This window comes from Zonotrichia leucophrys, chromosome 21, assembly GCF_028769735.1.
Source record: "Zonotrichia leucophrys gambelii isolate GWCS_2022_RI chromosome 21, RI_Zleu_2.0, whole genome shotgun sequence".
In the NCBI taxonomy this organism is placed as follows: Eukaryota; Metazoa; Chordata; class Aves; order Passeriformes; family Passerellidae; genus Zonotrichia; species Zonotrichia leucophrys.
This window is the reverse complement of record NC_088190.1, coordinates 7,167,192-7,182,928: the sequence shown is the minus strand read 5'-3', so window position 1 is coordinate 7,182,928 and position 15,737 is coordinate 7,167,192. Positions and strand designations below refer to the sequence as shown.

General features: G+C 48.8%; 3 protein-coding genes across 5 annotated transcripts in view; 2 read left to right on the top strand and 1 right to left on the bottom strand.

The window, feature by feature from the left end:
- OTUD3 (OTU deubiquitinase 3) overlaps nucleotides 1-15,737 on the bottom strand; it is a 31,079-nt gene that overhangs the window by 7,081 nt on the left and 8,261 nt on the right. The window contains exons 4-7 of one of the 3 annotated variants that reach the window (XM_064730867.1): nucleotides 10,788-11,078; nucleotides 6,496-6,644; nucleotides 5,139-5,251; nucleotides 1,518-1,640 (exon numbers count right to left, since the gene is read on the bottom strand). In XM_064730867.1, coding sequence (XP_064586937.1) covers nucleotides 1,518-1,640; nucleotides 5,139-5,251; nucleotides 6,496-6,644; nucleotides 10,788-10,810 — 408 coding nt within the window. In that variant the 5' untranslated portion in view covers nucleotides 10,811-11,078. Of the gene's footprint in view, nucleotides 1-1,517; nucleotides 1,641-5,138; nucleotides 5,252-6,495; nucleotides 6,645-7,844; nucleotides 7,881-7,934; nucleotides 8,288-10,787; nucleotides 11,079-15,737 lie in introns of those variants that run through there. The other 2 variants (XM_064730865.1, XM_064730868.1) reach the window with 2 other exon arrangements.
- RNF186 (ring finger protein 186) lies at nucleotides 11,563-13,538 on the top strand. Its single transcript, XM_064730869.1, has one exon. The coding sequence runs from the start codon at nucleotides 11,952-11,954 to the stop codon at nucleotides 12,873-12,875; it is 924 nt and encodes a 307-aa protein (XP_064586939.1). The 5' UTR covers nucleotides 11,563-11,951; the 3' UTR covers nucleotides 12,876-13,538.
- The window catches only part of TMCO4 (transmembrane and coiled-coil domains 4), a 39,559-nt gene continuing 39,242 nt past the window's right edge, over nucleotides 15,421-15,737 (top strand). Inside the window, exon 1 of the mRNA XM_064730864.1 lies at nucleotides 15,421-15,461. The gene's annotated coding sequence lies outside the window, so the exon portion shown is untranslated. The remainder of the gene's footprint in view (nucleotides 15,462-15,737) is intronic.

Sequence of the window (15,737 nt, the reverse complement as noted above, 5' to 3'; positions counted from 1 at the left end):
CAAACGTGAGATGCAAAGCTGTGTTTAGTGTCAGGTACAAACAGGCAAAGTGTGTACTTGCAAATGCGAAATGTGTGGACACTGACAATGGGATAGTTGCGAATTCTAATAATAACTGAGGAAAATAAAGCATGGAAAAAGGCCTTTGAACCTATCTTTTGTTTGCAATTAACCCTGGTTGATTTAGGAGCATTGGAATTAAGGTGTTAAGGATGTTGCTCTTTGCTTGCATTTAATCCATAAAAAGCTCTGCAATAATAACCTTTTGAAGTATAATTTTAGAATATTACTTTTATCCTTGAAACTATAGCTTTGGAATATATATAAAGGAAATATGCTTATCTCACACCTTATTGAAGCAGAGAAAAACAGCTTGAGAAAGGAAGATGAACATGACCTCAAGGGTTTATGGTTTCGACCAAAGGGAAGCTGGACATCACTGTTATGAGATTTAGAGTCTCTGCAATTAAAAGGTGGACACACATCTGGGAGCTGGACCCCACCAGATGGGATTTGTCTTTCTTCTTTCAGAAACTGGACTGTCACCATCTGGGGATACTCCTTTGAGACACATCTTGAGAAATTAAAATCACAACAGTGTATAGAATTGTGATGTAATAATTTGGAATAAAAATTGCTGATGAGTAAAAGATTGGAAATAGAAACTGCTGGAAAAAGCTGATGAGTACCTGTCGGTTTTCAGCTGTTTGGAGGGCCTGGAAAGGCCCGGAGTGGCCTTGGGGCAGCCCGCGTATCAAAAGACGAGAAGAGGCTTCAGTTCTTCTTTCGATTTTTATGTTTATTAATTGTTTATCTAAAAGATTTTCTTTCAGCCCGACAGAGCTCTGCTCAGCAGCCAGCCATGAGCACACTCTGTCTGCCCTTCAGGCAGTCACTATCTTTATACCCAATGTTACATGTACAATATTTATCATTTTTCCCCAATACCATTTATTCTTATTGTCCGTGCACTTTCAGTAATGACCAATCCCAAAGCGCCACCATCACCACAGAAGATGGAGGAGAAGAAGAAGAAGAGACAGGACACACGCCCCAATTCCTCCATCTTACTTCTCTAAACCCCCCTGTACAGAAATCCTAAACCCTGTGTTTCACCCTCTAATTAACTCATCCCTTCACCATTCACCCCGGTGAAACCCTCCTATCCTCATACAGGTGTCGTCTCCGTGTGGATCAAAGTCCAGCCACCAGACACTTCTGGAACATTCCAGGACTCCCGAGCCCCCCAAGGGTGGTCTCGGTGGCCCGGCACCTCAGGCTGAGGTGCTGAGATCCGACAAGTACCCTATAAATACCTGTAACCATCAACTATCGGTGTGCAGTTGGAGGGAAAAACTTTACCCAGCGCTGCATTGCTCATACTTTACCATATTAAATAATAAATTGATTGCTGCTTGAATATTGGCCTAGTCAAGCCTCTTATTCATAACACAAATGAGGGTGGGAATCAAGAGGCAGCACTGCCCAGCGCTGTGTCCCGCCCCAGCAGAACCCACCTCCATCCGAAGGTGCGCCGGCGCCTCCGAGTCGTCGCTGAGCCTGCGGACGCTGTCGTAGTGCTCGCCGTGCCTGTAGGCGATGTGCAGCTCCCTGGCGCCGCTCCTGTCCGTGCCCCGGATCTCAACAAAAGAAACAAACTGCAAATGAGCATCTGCAATCGGCTCCAGCACCTGATTTCTCAGCGTATTGGTTTTTTTGCAGCGATGGGAAGGAGGTAAGTATGTGGCTGCTGAGCATTTGAAACAGGAAGAGAAGAAGTATGAAAGCCAGATGTAAAATATTGGGCAGTTACATCAGGACAAACAAAATGTGGAATGAAAATATTTTTGTGGAAAGCTCAGAACTATTTCCTGAACTTTCCACAGGAGCTGTTTTCTGATCATCCTACCAGAACCAGCTTCAGCAAGATCTCCCAGGGAATGTACCATGTCATTTTACTCTCAAACACGAATGTACCATGTCATTTTACTCTCAAACACGAATGTACCATGTCATTTTACTCTCAAACACAAGGGAAGAGAGGCCATTCAAGGGACAGCAACAGTGGAAACAGTCACCCAGAGTAAATTTTGATGTTGGGACAAGATACTGTTTAAACAGCATTCCAAGCAGCTGTGTTTTGTTTTTAAAAGCAAGCAAATCCATGAAAATGTATTAACTCCATTCAGCAGCACTGTTAACAACCAAATGTTGCTTTGCTTCGTCAGCACCAAGTTACAGCAATTTCCACAGAAAATTCCTGCTCTGAGTATTATCTGTACTGATGTGAGAATAGTTCCTACCCTGATTATCAGTGTCTCAAACTATTAGATAAGAGCTACACAGCATTCCAGCTGCTGCCAGGAATGCAGAAAGTCCCACTGCACTTGCAGACCAGCCTGGCCTGACCTGCCAGCCCAAGTTCACCCAAAGCTCTCCAGACGTCAGCAAGCAAAGGACCAGAACTCCTTGCTTAGGGCTCCAGCGTTTCCCAACCCTTTTACGTCGGTGAGCTGCCTTATCTCAGCTCCCAGACCACACACCAAGGCACCTTTCAGCCCTGCCCGCAGTCTGTGCTGCACTAATGACATCAGGTTTTCCAACAAATAATTCTCCATTCACCTATTTTGTATTTTACACTTGCTCACCTTCAGGTTCCAACTCAACACTTGGTTACATTTAACTCCTGCTTTTTATTCTATTAAATTGTTCCACTGTAGAAACTTGGTAAGATTTATTTTAAACATTTCTCCTCTGCCAGAGCTTGAACAGGTATCTAACAAATCCCAAAGCTCTTGAAAGATTTGAAAATGAGCCAATTTAGCTCTCATTAGGGAAGCCTCTTTCCACTCTGGAGTGGGCCCAGAGGAGGTCACCATATTGATTTAGAGAGATGGAGCAGCTCTCCCATGAGGAAAGGCTGGGAGAACTGGGATTGTTCAGCCTGGAGAAGGCTCCAGGGTGACCTAAGTGTGACTTTGCAGTGCCTGAAGGAGCCAACAGAAAAGATGGAGAGAGACTGTGGGCAAGGGCCTGGAGTGCCAGGACAAGGGGGAATGGCTCCCACTGCCAGAGGGCAGAGTTGGATGGGATATTGGGAAGGAATTCCTCCCTGTGAGGGTGGGCAGGTGCCCAGAGCAGCTGTGGCTGCCCCTGGATCCCTGGCAGTGCCCAAGGCCAGGCTGGGCAGGGCTGGAACACCCTGGGACAGTGGAAGGTGTCCCTGCCATGGCAGGGGTGGCACTGAATGAGCTTTAAGCTCCCTCCCAACCCAAACCAACCCAGGATTCTCTCATTCCATGAACACACTGAAACTGGTTAGTAAATTAGAGCTGCACATTAAAAACAGAGGGGAAAAAAGCCAGCCTGTTATCCAAAAAGCCAACAAATAACCTACAAATCTCACCTAACTTGAGTCCACAGTGGGACTCCATGATTTGAAAGGTCTTTTCCAACTTTAACAATTCTGTAATTTACAGTCACTATTAAAAAAGTTAAAGGGTGTTCAAAGACCAAAAAAGTCCCTGCAGAGACGTCCACCTGCCAAGAGCTTTTCATGATGGTACAACTACTCACAGCTCTCCTAACTCACACCATTCTCAAGGGCCTGAGACAATCCTTCCCTAACAGCACTGCTCAGGCAGGACAGAACCTCATCACAAACTCTGTACTGACACCCTGACACGGGCACTGAGAGGAGATGAAAGAATCAAGGACAGCAAAATTGCACTGAGGAACAACACATGAAAAGCACCCCTGTGACCTCCCCTGCAGGTACTTCACCCACCTGTCCCTCTGCCCATGGCTGCCCATAAATGAGAGTTTAAACTTGCTTGATTTCAGGAATCCATGTGAGGCTGTTTTAAATGCAGTTAAGATGTCACTGACAGCTTTCATCTGGTTTTTTATCTTTATTGCCCTGTTTAATCTATACACTTCATTGGTTCTGTCTGTAAATAGAGGCCAGAAGCAATCCTGGCTTGAATACAGGTTCTCACGTGCTCAATGACCAGGCTGACTGAGCATGGACCTGTTCCACCTGCCATGGAAAACAACAACAAAGAGAAAACCAGGGACCTGATGGATTACTTGTTTCAGTGTCCCTGTCAGAGGAAACCACACCACACAGTTCTTTCCATGAGCTGACTAAACACCACTTTAAGGTTTTAAAAATTATTTTAAAACCTTATTTCTCTATCTGTCACAAACCTTGGCATTCCACATCCCACTCAGAATTGATAGAGCTTCACACCAACACAGTGCATGCCCTGCTATACCTTCATTTCCACCTTCCTGAGTCTTATTGTACAGGTTTCCTTAAGCCTAGCTCAAACTCCAGGGGCTGTGCTGCCCTTCAGAAGGACTCACCAGGTTGGAGATGGGCAGGGAAGAACCACCTGAAGTTCAACAAGGGCAATGCAGGTCCTGCCCCTGGGGAGGAACAGCCCCAAGTACCAGCACAGGCAGGGGTGCCTGCTGGAGCATCTCTGCAGGGAGGACCTGGGGGTCCCATGGTCACTGAGCTGTCCTGGAGCCAGCAGAGTGTCCTGGGGGCCAGGGGGCCCTGGGGTGCACTGGGAGGAGCACTGGCAGCAGGTCAGGGAGTGACCCTGCCCCTGTGTCCCTCTGCCCAGCCCTGGGGGGCACAGCTGAGTGCTGTGTCCAGCCCTGGGCTCCTGGGGCAGGGCCAGGGGAGGCTGCAGAGGTGAGGAAGGGCCTGGAGCATCTCTCTGCCCAGGAGAGGCTGAGGAAGGTGGGGCTGGGAGACAGGACCAGATGATCCAGTGTGGTCCCCTCCAACCTGACCCATTCTGGGATTCCTGGCAGAAAATTCAGCTCAAATGCACTCTGACCTTCAAGAGACAGAGCATGGCACTGAAGGTCACAGCTTAAAACCCAAGTAAAACACATTGCTCTGCCCCCACATACCCATCTCTCATGCACTCACTGTTTTCTTTCTTTCCCTCTCCTCCGAACCAAAATCTCAAGTGTTCCCCCTCTTCAAAGACCAAGCATAGCTCTGCCCCATGCCCAGATCATTGCAGATAATGCTCTTTTTTAATAAATCAGGGATTTTCCACAGTATTTATATCCCTCAGGTAAAAATTAGGCAAAAATGTAGAAGCTTTGTGTCTCACCTGCCACAGTGGAGTGTTGAGCTGATGAATAACCACATTCATTTGGTTGTTCCTTGCAAAGGCCACGATAGCATCATTGCCAGCAAAAGTACCAGGCTTGGCCAAATTGGCAACTAAAGGAAAAAACATTCACAAGAGTTGGAACCTAATTTCTGCTACTTCCAAAAGCAGTGGAGGGATGATGAGGGGTGAGATTTCAACACGAGCCCAAGAAATTCTGGAAGGGAAATCCCACCTGTGAAACAAGAACTTGGCTGCAACATGAGGTGATGCATTTAAAGGACAACAGAAATCTCTAAAAAAGGCACTCCATCCTTAGACAAAGTAAGGCCTCAGAAGGAGGAGTGCCATGTACTGCATGACCAAATTACCTTTGTGCATCACCTCCATGGCACCTGACACATCAAGGGCTGTATTTGTCTCCTCACTTCCCAGGAGGAAATACTGAGTGCCAAGGAGAAAGAAACCCAAAGAAATCAGCCACTCACCAAAATAGCCAAATACCCACCAGTATTCAAGGAGAATGAGACAATTTTTCTCAATTTCCTTTTGAAAACACCTAATTTTTACTCCTCGCCTTTTTAGTCTCTCTCTCCTTCTCCAAGTTTCTCCTAAATTTAAATAATATCCAGGACAAATTCAATGAGGATTAACACAATTTTTACTCCTCGCCTTTTTAGTCTCTCTCTCCTTCTCCAAGTTTCTCCCAAATTTAAATAATATCCAGGACAAATTCAATGAGGATTAACACAATTTTTACTCCTCGCCTTTTTAATCTCTCCTTCCTTCTCTAAGTTTCTCCTAAATTTAAATAATATCCAGGACAAATTCAATGAGGATTAACACAATTTTTACTCCTCACCTTTTTAGTCTCTCTTTCCTTCTCCAAGTTCCTCCTAAATTTAAATAATGTCCGGGACAAATTCAGCGAGAATTAACACAATTTTTACTCCTGGCCTTTTTGGTCTCTCTTTCCTTCTCCAAGTTCCTCCTAAATTTAAATAATGTCCAGAACAAATTCAATGAGGATTAACACAATTTTTACTCCTCGCCTTTTTAATCTCTCCTTCCTTCTCCAAGTTTCTCCCAAATTTAAATAACATCCAGGACAAATTCAATGAGGATTAACACAATTTTTACTCCTGGCCTTTTTAGTCTCTCTTTCCTTCTCCAAGTTCCTCCTAAATTTAAATAATGTCCAGAACAAATTCAATGAGGATTCCCACAGCACCACAACAGCCCTAAACAAAAAGCCCCTGTTTCTAAAAACTAGAGAGGAGCTCTAAGGTAGTTCTGGGAGGGGGAACTGCTTAGTAAGGAGCTGCAGGACACAAGGATGCCTCCAGGGAGCCCATACCGTGCTTGTCAAAGGGCACATCGTCCTCCACGAAGGGCTCGAAGTCGGCGCGCTGCTGCACCATGAACTGCACGGTCTCCTGGCGGTGGCGCAGGTGGTTGCGGGAGTGCCCCTCCAGCTGATCCCCCAGCGCCCGGAACAAGCAGTTCCTGCAGGGAGGGAGTGAGGGGAGAGAGTGCCTGGGGCAGCAGAAGGAATACGGGGCACAGGGAAAGGGGCTGTGCTCATTCTGTCCGGTTTAGCGAGGCTGTGAATGCAGAGGAGTGCTCGCTCCCTGTGCCTTCAATGGCTGGGCCTGAGTGATCATGTCACTGTAAAACTGCTGGGCCCAACTGTCCCACCCTGACACCAGACAAGGGACATAAAGCACCAAAGCACAAACAAATGCCCCACTGAGCAACTACTCAGCAGGAACGTTTGCTACTTTTTCACCTTCTAGAAAAGAAGGGGGTGAAAGTATTCCATGAGAACATTTATGGCCTGTGACCGTGTTCACAGGGGTTTGAGGGTGAGGGAAGAGATGAGGATCTGACTCCATGTTTCAGAAGGCCTGATTTATTATTTTATGATACATGTTATATTAAAACTATACTAAAAGAATAGAAGGAAGGATTTCATCAGAAGGCTGGCTAAGAATAGAAAAAGAAAGAATGATAACAAAAGTTTCTGCCTCAGACAGAAAGTCTGAGCCAGCTGACTCTGATTGGCCATTAATTAGAAACAACCACATGAGACCATCCCAGATGCACCTGTTGCATTCCACAGCAGCAGATAATTAATGTTTACATTTTGTTCCTGAGGCCTCTCAGCTTCTCAGGAAGAAAAATCCTAAGGAAAGGATTTTTCATAAAAGATGTCTGTGACAATGGCCCTTCCTATGCTCAGTTCTGCTGGGCACTGGAGCCCCCGGGCTGGGACTGGTCGAGCCGTCAGGCCCTGCAGAACCGCAGAGATCCCTGAGGGCACAGCAGGGAAATCCTCACCCCTGCGGAGCACAGGGCCCACTTCAACCGGGAAGGGAAAATCGTCGGCCCTCGAGACACGGGCTCCCCGTCCCGGGATAAATGAAAGCCCTCGGTCTCCGGGAAATGGGCTCACACCCCAGGATCAATGAAAGCCCTCGGCCCCGGGCTCCCACCGCAGGATCAATGAAAGCCCTCGGCCCCGGGACACGGGCTCCCACCCCGGGATCAATGAAAGCCCTCGGCCCCGGGACACGGGCTCCCCACCCCGGGATCAATGAAAGCCCTCGGCCCCGGGCTCCCACCGCAGGATCAATGAAAGCCCTCGGCCCCGGGGACACGGGCTCCCCACCCGGGATCAGTGAAAGCCCTCGGCCCCGGGCTTACATCGCCCGGGGAGGAGGAAGCCCTCAGCCTTCAGGGCTGGATGTCGGGAGAGTCCCCGGGGTGGCGGGGGACACCCGTCGCGGCGCTCACCCATCTCCCGGCACCTCCCGCAGCTTGAGGCCGAGGGCCCGGAGCTGCCTGGCGAGGCCGCCGCCGCCGCCGCCGCCGCCCGCAGCGGGGCCCGGGGCCGCTCCGGCGGGGGCCTGCCGGGGCCGGCGGCCCTTCCTGTTGGCGGGGGTGGCGGGCCGGGCCTTGCCCGCCTGCTTGCGGGACATCCCCGCCGGGGCCGCCGCACCGGGCACCGGCCGCGCCACGTGACCAAAACCGGGCGCGGCTCACGTGACCGCGGCGCTGGGACTGGGTCACGTGAGCGCCCGTCCGGCCGGGAAGCCTCGAGGAGGAGGATGAGGATGGGGAGGAAGGGGAGAGGGCACAGAGGAAATTGCGCATGGAAAAGCCGAAGGCGAAGGGAAGGACGGCGCAGCCGAGCGGTGTGTGCGTGGGGAAGGGCTGGGGAGGCGCCACAGTCGCCGATGTTGCACCAAAAGCTGCCGGATTCCCGCTAATTGGTCTGTGGTGCTAATTGCACTGCCCCCGCCCAAGAGCATTTCCCTGCTGCCCGGCACACCTCCCGGCCCTGACCTCACGGGTGGGCGCTCTGCACCGGACACGCCACCGCAACCGTGTCTGCTCAGCCCCAAATCACCGCTGCGCATCCCCAATCCTGCTGCTCAGTCCCATCCTGCTGCTCAACCCCAAATCACCGCTGCTCAATCCCAGATCACATCTGCTCAGCCCCAATCCCGCTGCTCAGTCCCATCCTGCTGCTCAACCCCAAATCACCGCTGCTCAGTCCCAGATCACCCTGCTCAGCCCCAATCCCACTGCTCAGCACCAAATCACCGCTGCTCAATCCCAGATCACCCTGCTCAACCCTAAATCACCGCTGCTCAGCCCCAATCCTGCTGCTCAGCCCAAATCACCGCTGGGAAATGAACCCCCAGCAAAGAGGGAGCTGAGCCGATGGAGTACCCGCGAGGTGGCACCAGGAGAGCAGGGCTGACAAGGCAGAAGCGGAGCCGAGACAGCGATGATGAATTAAATGTGATAAGTGTAATAAATTGAGGCTCCGCGCCTCGCTTCCTCTAGCACTGAGGGAGACGCCTCACAGGAGGCTGGAAATGGGTGATTTATCTGGAGCAGGGCTCCTGGGGAGGATTCCCTGCCAGCCTCCTGCTCTTTGGCTTTCCCACGTGTCCCACAGGATCCCGTTAAAGGAATCACCCAGCAGCAGCAGCAGCAGCCACCAGGGCATCGCTGTGCCCGGGACTCTGGTTTATCTGCTGGCATCGTGACAGAAACTGCCCGGGGCTGTCAGAATGCTGCACGTGGAGTCCATAGAAGGACAAGATGAGCAGAGGGATGGAGCACCTCACCCATGAGGGAAGGCTGGGAGAACTGAGATTGTTCAGTTTGGAGAAAAGAAGGCTCCAGTGACCTAATTGCAGCTTTTCAGTACCTTTCTCGTCAGGGGGCTGACAAGAAAGATGGAGAGAGACTGTGGAAAAAAGGCCTGGAGTGTCAGGACAAGGGGGAATGGCTTCCACTGCCAGAGGGCAGGGATGGACGGGATATTGGGAATGGATTCTTCCCTGTGAGGGTGGGCAGGCCCTGGCACAGGGTGCCCAGAGCAGCTGTGGCTGCCCCTGGATCCCTGGCAGTGCCCAAGGCCAGCCTGGGACAGTGGAAGGTGTCCCTGCTCATCCCACTGGATGAGATTTAAGGTCCCTTCCAACCCAAACCAATCTGGGATTCCTTGAATTTCTAATTCCCAGCTCAGAGGGCACATCCCAACAGCTTTGTGAGGAACGCTAACAGAACAGTCCCAGGAATGCAAGAAGAGGCTTCACATCACAGCGATTTCTAAGCTGGATGTCATTTTTCTGTTCCTCTTGTCCAGCCTGAAGCACAGCTCAGCACAGGGAGAAGCTCATGGGAGTATCCCCAGGATCTTCTGGGATGTTTGGCTTGTGGCACGTGAGGATTTTACTAGCAATGACACAACTGCTCTTCGATATCTATTTCCTGCTATAAACAATTCCATATAAAGCATTTCATAGAAACACATTTTGTTATGCAAACACACTAAAAGAGGGAAAACAATGTGAGTATATAAACTGACTGCAAATGATTAATGAGACAGTAATTAGCCAGAGGAGCATTAATGGGCTGTGAGCAATTCAGATAAGCACAAGGCACATGCCAGCCAGGGAGCATCACTCGTGACACCAGAGACAAAGCGGAGCCGGAATCAGGGCTTGGCTGAAAACGTTGTCAGTGGAGGACAACAAAAAACTGTTTTTCCAACACAAAAGACAGCCAAGTCACCCTCACCCACTGGTAGAACACAGAGCAGACAGACATGGAGCACAGATTCATCCCAACCAGTTCGAAACTTTCTATGTTGGGAGTGTAGTTGTCCCTCTTGGTGTCTGTTCCAACTTCCAACATCTGCAAGGTGTTTTTATATTGTTCTAGCAATTACAAATCAGGAGATTTTAAGACATTTCCATTTTTGGCATGGGAAAATCTGAAGTTTCTAAACTATTGTAATAATGGCAAGTCTGTTTTCTGCTTTCCCGGATCTTGTTAACAGCATGAACTTGCTGACAAAGAGTTTTATGAAATGCAAAAGAAGATTTACTTTTTAAAGATAAGCGAGTCTTGCAGTTCACCAGCCTACTTCCAGACATTCCTGCACTTTGATACCAGCTTCTGCAACTGAGAGATACTCAGGCTCCTAAAATTTGGGGCAATCCAAAAGTCCATCAAGCACCACCATATGCCACATCAGCAGAAACAGAGGACAGCTCACACACTTTGACGAAGTTTGCTTACGACAAACCTTCTATTTCTCAGCAAATAAGAACAAGTTCTTCTCACCTCATCCCCTCCAGCGAGTTCATGAGATTAGAGCCTTCCTGAACTCCTTGCCCTCCTCATCTGTAGTGTTTCATTTCTTTCTGCTGCTCCTCTCTGGGAGGGAGGGGTTGGGACTGGGGGCACGGGCAGTGTGAGCATTCAGGTGCACTTGAGGCTACCAGAGTGGTCCTGTGTGTCTTCTGCTGCTAACACTGACCTCATCTGGCTTTTGGGGATTAGGGGTCCTTCCCTTCCTTCTTTCATTCCTTCCTTCCATGGGATTCTTGCTGAGAAACCATCTGTATTTTACTGCTGAAATTAAAAGGCAGAAAGAAATTAGAGACTGAGGGATTTTGTTCAGGCATTTTTTTCAGATGAGATGAATCTTCACAAAATCACTCAAGAAGGGCATTCCCAAGTGCATGAGGTTGTTTGGTGAACACCACAGGAAAGAAGAAGGTTCCACCCTCTAGGACACTGCTCTTGCTTTTAGTTTTCTGATTTCTTTCATGGACTCTGAGAGATCCTGTGTGGACCTCAGTCATGCTTCAGTTTGTACTGGAAACCTTCTGATTACTAAAACAAACAGGACAAAAGAGTTATCCTAGGCTGAAAAAAGAGATACCCTAGGATAAAAGAGCTAATAACAATTGGACATTCAACAGTCAATTTAGTCATTTCAATCTCATTCTTCACTTGGTGCTGTCAGGTCGTAAGTGTTTTTAAACCAAGAGCAAACTTCCTACCCAGAGAGCCCAAAGCTGTTGATACATATGCTTTAATCAAAGCACTGCATTCAGCACACTAATGGCAGAAACAGGTAATTCCCCCAGGCCTGTCACTGTTTGGAGAACAATGAAATTGCTTTCATCTAAGAGAGTTCTAATTTAATAATAATGGTAGTGTCTGGCTGTCAGAGTGGTCTGCTAATGCCATGGAGTCTGCTTCCGGACAGGAATTGCCCACTGATATTATCAGTCATTGTAAACTGCCTTGGCTGGGAAGTCAATCATTAACTCTGGTCCCCATGTCATAAAAACATCATATTGTTTAAGAGCATGACTGGCTTAAGGCTCTCACTAATCAATCAGGCATACAGCAGGAATACAGCAACACATAAAAGGAGCCAGAGACTCGGGAAATCCTTCAGCTAAGGGGAGACAAGCTGCGCCGAGGTTTATCTCCATGGAGAAATCCACTGACAAGCCAAACAAGGAAAACAGATTGTCAGCTCCTGGAGCACTGCAGGCTGAGGCAGACAGTCCAGCGCCCGTGGCAGGAGGTGCTGCAGAAATGAGCAGAGCAGGATCCGTAACACAAAACTCAAAACATGAGAGGAGAGTGGGGTTCACTGAAGAGTGTACTGAAGAAATGGAGAGACCTTCAGGAACAGAGAGAGACAGTCCTGCTGCCTTTAAAGCAGCAGGTTTGGAACAAGACTGTCCAAACTCACAGCCGCTTGCTGTGCTAACAGACACAAACTCTCCTGAAATGAGCACGTTGGACCTGAACCTGCAGTGCTCAGACACAGCCACCCCAGACATGGACTGCATGATCTGCTTCAACAAGTACAGCATCTACAGAGTCCCAAAGCTCCTGGACTGCCAGCACAACTTCTGTGCCGTCTGCCTCAAGCTGATCCTCAGGAAAGAGAAGAGCACCTGGACAATCACCTGCCCTCTCTGCAGAAAACCCACCTGCGTGTCAGGAGGGCTGATCCGCACGCTCCAGAACAAAGAAGACATCCTGGAGCGCTTGGAGAGCCTTGACTCAAACCCTGAGGTGTACATCTGTGCCATGGGGCTGGATGGCAACAACAGCTGGGCTCAGAGCAGCCAGGACATGTTGAACGCAGAGGAAAGCAGCCCAGCACACAGCAGCCTGGCTGTGCAGAGACTCCTGCTGCTCCTGCTGCTCGGGGTGATCCTCGCCCTGCTCATCCTCCCCTTCATGTACTCAGGGAGGGTGAAGTGGGTAATTTGTCTCCTGCTTACTTTGGGCTTGCTCATGTCTATGGTGCTTTGCTGCACTCCTAAATTCCACTGCAGGTGCAAGAAGGACTCCCCTGCTTCCTGTGACAAGGAGATCCACATTGTTACTGTGGCCTGAGACAATTAACCTGCCTGTCCCACAGATCAGGGATTGGGCCAAGGTGCCTGCTGGGCACACCAGGGAGTTTTGGACCTAAAAACAATCTCTCAGAGAATAAATTCAACAGTTGGCTGAGCTGGCTCAATGCCAGCGCACACTGTTGTTAAATCTCATTACTGCAAACAAAATGAACTATTTATATGTTGATATTTATGTTTTCACACTTTTTTTTTTTTGTAATTGTGTTGGTTTGCTTTTGCTATTTTATTCATGTCTGTGTCTCTTCCTGATCAGCCCTGCAGGATGTTATCTGGGACACCTGGGAGGTGATGTCCTGCAAAACCCCGGGGTTGCTGCTCCCACTCTGAAAACAAGGACACCTTTCCTTGGGACAGAGTGGGAAATAAGGCTGCTAAATCAGGGAGTGGGTGTTTGGAAAAGAGGTTTTTTTAACCTAAATTATCACCTTAGTCCCTGGCAGGGATGGGGAAAGGGGGTGTCATTTGATGGCATTTGAAGTTACATACAAAACTGGAGAGGAAGAGGCAAAATCAACACTCCTGATCTTGGTTTGTGGCTTGCAAAGGGCAAGGCTCAAAAACCTCATGACCCCCCAAATTCCCCACATTATTTAGCACTGAAATAGTTCCTCTCACCTGAATTCCTTTATCTGGCAACCTGCAGGACCTCTCTTCTTTCTTTCCCCCTTTACATTGCCCTTGAAGATGCTCACAGAGGTAAACAGAAATCCAGTGACTGCTGCGTCACACCATGTGTGATATTTTTAAATGGAATGTCTCCATTAAATTTAAATAATACTAATTGCTCATTGACTTCTTGGTTTCAATTCCTCATTGACTATGTCAAAACAATTCCTAGTTTCCTTATTGACAGTATTAGGGAGTCTGCAGAGCTGAGCTGGTGAGTAAAGCAAAGCAGTAAAGTGTTGGAGTGTTCCTTCATTTAAAAAAATACTTAGTTGCTAAGAAAATACCCTGAAACCCAACTAAAATTAAACTGAGGGAAAAAATAGATTTCTCTAGTTAAACTGCATGTTTAAGAGTGTTAAGGATCTCAAGAGACCTTGGATCAGGTAAATATTTGTGTTTGATAAGAATGGAAACTGATGTCCTGCAGTTGCTCAGTATATAAATACACAGAGTGTCTCACAGCAGATAAAACAGATTAGACTAAGAGGGTAGGAGCTCTTGTGCAGCTAAAGTCTTGGAAAACACAACTTTGTTTTCTGCAAGGAACAGGAGCCTTCAGGGGATAAAAATCCTTTGGATTTTCTCATCTCTTTGGACAGCAACAAGCTTACTGCAGAATATATATGACATTTGCTAATAACCAACCAGAAAAAAAGCTTTCCACCTGGGAAAAAAGGCAGGTAGTTTTAAACACAAATACTGTATTATTCCATATATAAAGACTGGACCAGATATTTAGCTGCACTGAAAATACTTTTAGAAACACTGGGCAAGTCTTAAAGCTCACAGAGAATATTCTTGTCGAGTTCCCTTCACCAACACCAGTGGGTGACTGGTACTGTAAAGGTCTGTAACAATTGATTAATATTGGCCTGAACAGATCACTCTCAAGGGATCCTGCAAGCAAATGTATGTTTTCAGCACATGGGTGTGAAGAAATGGAAACAGAATGAACATGACCAGTGAAATCTCTTATTATTCTTCACCCTGCCCTTCCAAAAGAATTGTTTTATTACACTACTTTCTACAGAGCCAAAAAAAAAGGTCAACAGGAAAGGGCAGCATACAGAAATGTGATTTCCAGGATGAGACAGGCCCTCCGAAGGAATCCTTATGGATCCACAGAGTTCTAGTGCAGCACCTTCCAAGTTTTCCTTCAGCAGTTCCACTGAAATGTTTTTCATCCTGAGAGCCACTAACACCAGGTGATTCAGAGTTCACCCGTGCTGGTGGCAGTCATGAGGCTCTGGAACCTGCTATCTTTTGAACACATTCCCATCTGACAAGATAATTAGGCTCAATAACCATGCAAGACTCTGAAGCGGCAATTACATTTATAGAGGAAAGGCTAACGGGATTATATTCCTATTCCAAAATGTAAAGGATTTGCCTGCACTCAAGTTTAATTCATGCTGGTCATTTTGTCAAGAAAGTTTCAGCTCTGAAGTCCCATGCCCTGCTTACCTTACCCAGCTAGCTCCTGATTTTGGATAGTGACTGGGTAATACAGTGTGCCGGAGGGAATTATAAAGATAAATGGGGATGGGCAGCATCACCTCATCCCGCGCCATGCCCTCAGGCGATCCTGGGATCAGCTCGCTTGGTTGGAGCATGGTACTGACAACACCGAGATAGTGGGTTTGATCGCTTCTGTGGCCCATTCACTTCAGGAGCTGGGCTTCATGATCACTGCGGGTCCCTTCCAGTTCAGAATATTCCCCGATCCCCTCAGTGCCCTCCATGCCCTCAGCCCGGCGCACCTCCCGCCCTCCCCACGCCCATGGCGCAGTGCCGGCGGCCATGCCGGGCCGGGCCGGGCAGGAAGGGGCGGGCGCTGGCGGCGGTAGTCGGTGCTCGGTTCCCGGTTCGCGGTGCTCGGCCGGGCCGGCGGCAGGTCGGGACCGGGCAGGTGGGAGAGGGGCTGTGCGGGGGCAGCGCCGCGGGCTGAGGGTCGAGCGGGCGGGACTGTTCCCTCAGGCCGCTCCCTTGCTGTGGCCGCTGCTTTCCCGCCCTCAGCGTAGCCAGAAGCGCCGCTTTCCGTAAATAAGTGCCTGTGTTGGAGCCGCAGAGACTTCAGACGTGAAGGACTTGTGGTAAACGTGAGCACGGGCAGCTGTGGCGGTGTCCGCCCTCACAGCTTCCCCAGCTGAGGTGCTGCCTTCACGCTTCT